A 7,346-nucleotide genomic window follows, 5' to 3' on the forward strand; every position below is an offset into this window, starting at 1 on the left:
GTGTTAGCCAGGATGGTCTCAATCTCCTGACCTCGTGATCCGCCCGTCTCGGCCTCCCAAAGTGCTGGGATTACAGGCTTGAGCCACCGCGCCCGGCCAATTTTTGAATTTTTAGTAGAGACGGGATTTCACCTTGTTGGCCAGGCTGGTCTCAAACTCCTGACCTCAGGTGACTCGTCTGCCTCAGCCTCTCAAAGTGGTGAGACTTACGGGCGTGAGCCACCATGCCCGGCCGAGATGGCCTTACTTTGATTCAGACACCTTTCAGCTTCTATCCACCACTGTGGGGAAAAGAGAGTCAGAGGGAGGTTAGAGAGAGAGAAGGATGATGCAGGCACTTTCTAGATGTTTCTTCGTAGATGAGGAGAGGGAGACAGAGGAGACGGGGCCCCCTGAGGTCTTGCAAGTGTTTTGCCCCAAATTGCTGTCAACACTGATATGCTGGTGTTCCAGAGAGGGAGTCTGGGGTGAAACTGGGGGCTGATTTGGGATATTTTAGAAGACGCTGGAAATGTCAAACACGGGAGATGGAGAATGGCACTCGGGAGCTCTGTGGGTAGGAGAGAAATGTGGGAGTCGGTGTGGATGAAGTGTGGGCAGAGAAACGGCCCCAGAAGAGGAGGCCAGCCAGGAGGCCAGAGAGGCAGAGCAGGAGTATAGGGCAAAGAAAGGGCTTCAAGGGCCAGGCACAGTGGCTCACACCTGTAATCCCAGCACTCTGGAAGGCCAAGCCAGGCGGATCACCTGACCCTAGGAGTTCGAGATCAGCCTGGGCAACACAGTGAGACCCCATCTCTACAAGAATAGTGCAGTGAGTCAAGATCTCACCCTGTACTCCAGCCTGGGTGACAGAGCAAGACTCCGTCTCAAAAAAAAAAGAAAAAAAAAGAAGAAGGGGAGGGAACCCTTTGGGGTTAGCACCAAGACAGCCACAGGGGAGCTGGATAGGAGTGGTCTTGGGATGGGGGGAGGAAGATTGGGTACAGCTGGGTTTGAGGAGCACCCAGGAGGATCTAGGAATTCTGTTACAAGGGAGGGGAACAGGCTGATGAGGCCAGTGGTGGAGAAGAGCAGAGAGAGAGCGCATTCTCTCCTGGGTTGAAATGTCCTTGAATAGGCAAGCTGGGTGGACATCCCTAGCCTCAGAGAGAGGGGGACTGTCGCTCACTGTAGCAGCAGGTGGACGCCCTCACCCGGCCACTCCTGCTTTCTTGGGGACATGTTGGCCAGATTATCAGTGCAGGAGATGATGACGATGATGGGGACAGCTGGTGTCCAGGAACCCTCAGGAGGGAAGATTCTCCTACATGGGCCAGACATTGGGGCTGAAGTTCAGTTTTCTATTTTTATTTTTTGAGACAGGGTCTTGCTCTGTTACCGCAGCTGGGGTGCAGTGGTGCAGTTGTGGCTCACTGCAGCCTCAACCTCCTGGGTTCAAGCCATCCTCCAGCCTCAGCCTCCCAAAGTGCTGGGATTACAGGTGTGAGCTGCCATGCCCAGCCCAGTTTTTTAGACACTGCAGGGGGGTGGCAGGTGCAGCAGAGGTGAAAATGGGATTTACAGAGCTTTGGTGCAAGTCACCAGAGTCAGAGAGAGGTGAGAGTCTCTCAATGGATGGCTGGTCCTGAGAGGGCAATGGGGGCTTTGGACAGAGGGGCTGAGTCGTGACAAGGACGTGGGAGTGACCACAGGAAGCTACGGGTGTCAGTGTAGGAGAGAAGGGTACTGGCTACCCACATCACCAGGGGTCCCATGAGGGCCATGAGGAGGACAGGGAATTCAGAGGAGGGAGTACAGATGAGGGGATCCTGGCGGTGAGGCTGCTCAAGAAGCAGTAATGGGGTGAGATGGGGTGAGGAAGAGATCAAGCCAATTAATTGCTCTCTGATTTGCTTCATGCCTCCCGAGTTATCTAAAAGTGGTTCTCAGTCTTGGTTTTCTGGAGTTCCGATCCCAATTGAATTTTCGGAACCAGGCAAAGTGGCTCATGCCTGTACTGCCAGCACTTCGGGAGGCTGAGGCGGGCGGATTGCTTGAGGCCAGGAGTTTGAGACCAGACTGGGTAACATAGTGAGATCCCATCTCTACAAAAAAAATTAAAAATTAGCTGGATGTGATGTGGGTGCCTGTGGTTCCAGCTACTTGGGAGGCTGAGGCGGGAGGATCACTTGAGCCCAGGAGGTTGAGGCTGCAGTGAACTATGAGTCAGTGCACTCCAGCCTGGGAGCCTGGGCGACAGAGTGGAACCCTGTCTCTAAACAAACAAACAACAACAACAAAAAAACAAAAGAAAAAGAAAGAAACAGGCTGGGTGCAGTGGCTCACGCCTGTAATCCAAACACTTTGGAAGGCTGAGGCGGGTGGATCACTTGAGGTCAGCCATCACCACCTTTGGAAGACACCTTGGGGAGACCTTGCTGATCTCTGGAAAATTCCCGACTCAGGCCGGCTGCAGTGGCTCATGCCTGTCATCACCGCAGCTTTGGGAAGCTAAGGCATGTGGATCGCTTGAGCCCAGGTGTTTGAGACCAGCCTGAGCTACATGGCGAAACCCTGTAAAAAATACGAAACTTAGCACAGCGTGGTGGTGCGTGCCTGTGGTCCCAGCTACTTGGGAGGCTGAGGCAGGAGGATCACTTCTTGGGTCGGGGAGGCAGTGGTTGCAGCGAGCCAAGATCGTGCCACTGCACACTCCAGCCTGGACGACAGAGTGAGACCTTATCTCAAAAAAAAAAAAAAAAAGAATTCTCGACTCATGCTCAAAGGACAGTAAATCTAACACCCTCCAAAGGAGGCTCCTAATACCGCATCTGCCAGATCCCATGTGACCCTGCCCCAGTCCCACTCAGTCAACACCAGCTCGAGCCAAAAGTCTTGAAGTCTTGAGTCATCTTTGATTCTTTTATTTCTGTTTCATCTACACCCAAGGCGAATCTGGTGGGTTCTCCCTTCCAAACAGGGTGGGGGGTCTGAGGCTCCTCTGCCTGGCTACAGCCCCGGATGTGTTAAATGTCTGCATCTCGCACCTCCCATTGCAAAAAACGTCACGGAGCTCTGAGCCACTGCTTCCCTGAAACCATCGTTCCCAGGTCACTGATGGCCCCCACTGGCCAAATCAGAGGGCCTGGCTAGTCGGCACCTTCCAGAGCCTTCCACAACCTCCTGTCCTGGCCCCTGCTCAAACACTCCTCACATTGCCTGTGAGACACTGCACACCCCGACCCTGCTTGTCACCCAATTCGGCCTCCGTTCATCCCTGGCCCAGGCGCCCGCCTGCCCGCCCCAGGCCTGGGGCCGTCTCCTTCCCCAGGACTCCTGGGTTGGGCTGAGTCCGAGCTCCCAGCCCCAGCTCCTGTTTGGCTGGGCAGTGGGCTCCCCTGCCAGACTCGGAGGCCAGGAAGTCTCAGCCCAGATGGAGCCTGGGCTCCCTCTGCGGCCCTGGGCATTCCTTCCTCCCCAGCCCCACTGCCACCGGCTCCAGTGGGGACATGGGTGGGAGGATGTCGTCCAGCCTGGCCAACAGCTACTTCTCACCACCCACAGGGCCCCAGCTCGTCCACTGCAGCCACACCAGCCACTAGGCCTGGCCCTCAATGTCCCCACTGCTGAGACCCTGCCTGCCCCTCCCCAGCCTCTCCCTCCCCTTCCTCACTGTCCTATCCTTCAGGGTAGTGGCCACATTGTCCACGTCATTATTGCAGTCTCTGTTTTGGAGTAGGCTTGGGGGGCAGCATCCGCGTCGGCCTCATCTGCTGCTGGGTCTTGGGGGCCTGCCCATGAGCATGCTCGGACAGGCGACACTAAAGGAGGGAACGTGGGGTGCGGGCCCCTCCACACTCACTCGGCTTTGCTGGGCTTCAGGCTTTGGGCCTCGGCCACGTCGTACTCCCGCAGGTCCTTCAGCTCGCGCACCTGGCCTGTCAACACCTTGGCTGCAAACGCCACGATGTACTGCAAGAGGGGAGGGGAGGTGCTGGTGAGAAGGAAGCCTCCCTCGCCACCGCCCTGCTGACAGCCGTGTGCTCCTGTCCCAGGCCCTCCACACAGGTTGTCTACCACCTAACGTGCCCCTCTCCGAACCTGCCTGAGGAGGGGACAGGGATGGGGACAAGGACGGGACCGCCACTGTGGAGGAGGGCTGGGGACGACTCACCAGGAACCAGTAGAGGTTCATGAGGGTGAGCAGCAGCAGGAGCGCATTGAAGAAGAAGTAGAAGGGGATGTCAGGCACCGCGCGCAGACTGCAGTGACAAGTGGCGTACAGGACCTTGAGCGGGAACCAGTAGAGGCGGAACCAGAACCTGTGGTGGGAGGAATCGGGAGGCCGTGGGTGGAGGGAGACCACCCAATGCCTGTCCTGTCCCGTCCTGGACCCATCCCTGTCCCCTTTCCCCATCCTTGCCCACCTCTGCCCACCTGTCTCGTCTCCTGCTCTGTCCTTCTCCTACCCTGCCATGCCCCGCCCACCTTGCCAAGGCCCCACCTCCTTCCCTGCCCCGTCCCTCCCCTTACCTGCCAGGCCCCACCCACCTCACCAAGGCCCCACCTCCTTTCCTGCCCAGTCCCTCCCCTTCTTTGCCAGGCCCAGCCCACTGCACCAAGCCCCCACCTCCTTCCCTGCACAGTGCCCCCATTTCTCTGCCACATCTTGCCCACCACACCAAAGCGCTACCTCTTTCTCTGCCTAGCCCTACCCCAACCCTGCTTGGCCCCACCCCTGGCTTGCTCCGTATTAGTCTAGCTCCTCCCCTTCCATGCCTGGCCCAACCCACCTCACCAGGCCCCTCCCATTCCTGGATCCACCCATCTCACCTGGCTTCATCCCTTTTTCTGCCCAGCCCCACTCCTAGCCCAATTGGCCCCACCCTTGTCCACTCCTTTCCTGTATAGCCCCGCCCCTTCACAGCCCCACCCAAATCACAAAGCCCCTCCCTTGCCATGCCACACCCACCTCACCGGGCCCTGTCTCCTTCCCTGCCTGGTCCCGCCCCCTTTCTGACCACACCCACCTCACCAGGCCACACCTCCCTCCCTTCCCAGGGCTCCCTGCCACTCACCAGCTGAAGCCGAAGCTGAGGCAGCCCAGGTCTGCTGCCAGGGCATGCAGCCGGTGGTAGGAGCCACCGCGGGACTTGAAGTAAATGTTGAGCTTGGTGAACTCAAGCTGCACGTCACTGATATCGTGCAGGAAGAGCACAAGGATGCCCACATTGTGGTACCTGGGGGAGCAGCAGGTAGAGAGGAGAGGGCGGCTCACATTAGGGGACCTCCACTCTGCACTAAGGCCCCCAGCACAGAGTCCCTGGGCTATACCTCAGGCTCCCCGTGGGCCTCTCCAAAGCCACCTTTCCTGGCTTGCCTGCCCTGCCCATCTCCCCTTCCCAGGATGCCCTTTCCTCACTGCACCCCACTTAGCTGTGCACCCCTCAACCGGACCCTCATCTTCCCTGCCTCAGTGTCCCCATGTGGCCCAGGGGGCTCCGTGTAAGTTTTTCTTTTGAGACAGGGTCTTGCTCTGTGGCACAGGCTGGGGTGCAGTGGTGTGATCCGGCTCACTGCAGCCTCAAACTCCTAGGCTCAAGTGATCCTCCCACCTCAGCCCCCGGAGGAGCTGGGACTACAGGAGACCAACACCACACCCGGCTAATTTTTTTAATTTTTAGTAGAGACTGGATCTGGCTATGTTGCCCAGAATGGCCTAAAACTCCTGGGCTCAAGAGATCCTCCCACCTTGGCCTCCCAAAGTGCTGGGATTACAGGCGTGAGCCACTGTGCCTGGCCTTGGAAGTTCCTTGCTGACCCCTCCTCATCTTGGTGACCTTTGACCCTCTGTGACCCCCAACTCTCACAGGCCTGGGCCACTCTGTGTCCAGATCCTCTATGAGCTTGTCCCTCACTTTGGACATCACCACCATAGTGAGACTTCCAGGTCTGGATGTCGATGCAGGAAAGGCCTCTGCCCCAGCCCATTAGGATCCTTTTTTTTTTTTTTTTTTAACTTTTTTCTTTTTTTTGAGACAGGGTCTCGCTCTTGTTACCCAGGCTGGAGTGCAATGGCGCAATCCCAGCTCACTGCAACCTCTGCCTCTCGGGTTCAAGCAATTCTCCTGCCTCAGCCTCCCGAGTAGCTGGAATTATAGGTATGCACCAGCACACCTAGTTAATTTTGTATTTTCAGTAGAGATGAGGTTTCACCATGTTGGTCAGGCTGGTCTTGAAGTCTTGACCTCATGTAATCTACCCGCCTTGGCCTCCCAAAGTGTGGGATTACAGGCTCGAGCCTAACCGCGCCCAGCCCCATTAGGATCTTAATAAGCCCGAAGACCATCCCCTGTCCTTCTGCAGAGTCTCCACCTGACAGATGCACTGCCCGAGGGGACTGGATTCACCCTGGACACAGGGAAGTGTCTCTCACCAAGTCCCTGTTCCTTGCTCTGTCTCCCGACAGCTCCTGGATTCCTGCCACAGGTCCTTTGCACGTGCTGTCCCCAGGACCCAGCATGCCAGTGCCTGACGTTCAGCACCTCCCTTCACTCCTTTCAGTCTCTGCTCATCTGTCACCCCCAGACCAACGCACCTACACCTAACACATCTGCAGCCACAATTTTTTTTTTGGAGACACAGCCTCGCTCTGTCACCCAGGCTGGAATGCAGTGGCGAGATCTCGGCTCACTGCCACCTCCGCCTCCCGGGTTGAAGCGATTTTCCCGCCTCAGCCTCTTGAGTAGCTTGGACTACAGGCACCCATCACCATGCCCAGCTAATTTTTTTATTTTTAGCAGAGACAGGGTTTCACCATGTTGGCCAGGTTGGTCTCGAACTCCTGACCTCAGGTGATCTGCCCACCTCAGCCTCCCAAAGTGCTGGGATTATAGGCATGAGCCACTGCACTTGGCCTTTTCTCCATAATTCTTATCACCTTCAAATGAACTGTTCCTTCCTTCCTTTTTTGGTTCTATCATCCGACTCTGCCCTCTAGAGAGCCTTGTCTGATAGAAGTTTCTAGAACTATGGGAATGTTCTAAACCTGTATTGTCCAACATGGGAACCACCAGCCACTTGTAGCCAATGAGCCCTTGAACTGTGGCTTGTATAGCTGAGGAATGGAATGGGAGCTTTTAAAAATTATTTTTTAAACTAACCAGACGTGGTGGCTCACACCTGTAATCCCAGCACTTTGGGAGGCCTAGGCAGGTGGATCACTTGAGGTCAGGAGTTCGAGTCCAGCCTGGCCAACGTGGTGAAACCCCGTCTTTGGCTGGGCGCGGTGGCTCAAGCCTGTAATCCCAGCACTTTGGGAGGCCGAGACGGGCGGATCACGAGGTCAGGAGATCGAGACCATCCTG

The 7,346-nt window shown here is 56.6% G+C and overlaps 1 protein-coding gene across 1 annotated transcript in view; it reads right to left on the reverse strand.

The window, feature by feature from the left end:
- Window positions 1-3,297: 3,297 nt before the first annotated feature.
- CERS1 (ceramide synthase 1) overlaps window positions 3,298-7,346 on the reverse strand; it is a 17,618-nt gene continuing 13,569 nt past the window's right edge. Inside the window, exons 4-6 of the mRNA XM_011990626.1 lie at window positions 5,058-5,219; window positions 4,154-4,301; window positions 3,298-3,951 (exon numbers count right to left, since the gene is read on the reverse strand). Coding sequence (XP_011846016.1) covers window positions 3,838-3,951; window positions 4,154-4,301; window positions 5,058-5,219 — 424 coding nt within the window. The 3' untranslated portion in view covers window positions 3,298-3,837. The remainder of the gene's footprint in view (window positions 3,952-4,153; window positions 4,302-5,057; window positions 5,220-7,346) is intronic.

Source organism: Mandrillus leucophaeus, unplaced genomic scaffold (assembly GCF_000951045.1).
Source record: "Mandrillus leucophaeus isolate KB7577 unplaced genomic scaffold, Mleu.le_1.0 Scaffold11, whole genome shotgun sequence".
Classification (NCBI taxonomy): domain Eukaryota; kingdom Metazoa; phylum Chordata; class Mammalia; order Primates; family Cercopithecidae; genus Mandrillus; species Mandrillus leucophaeus.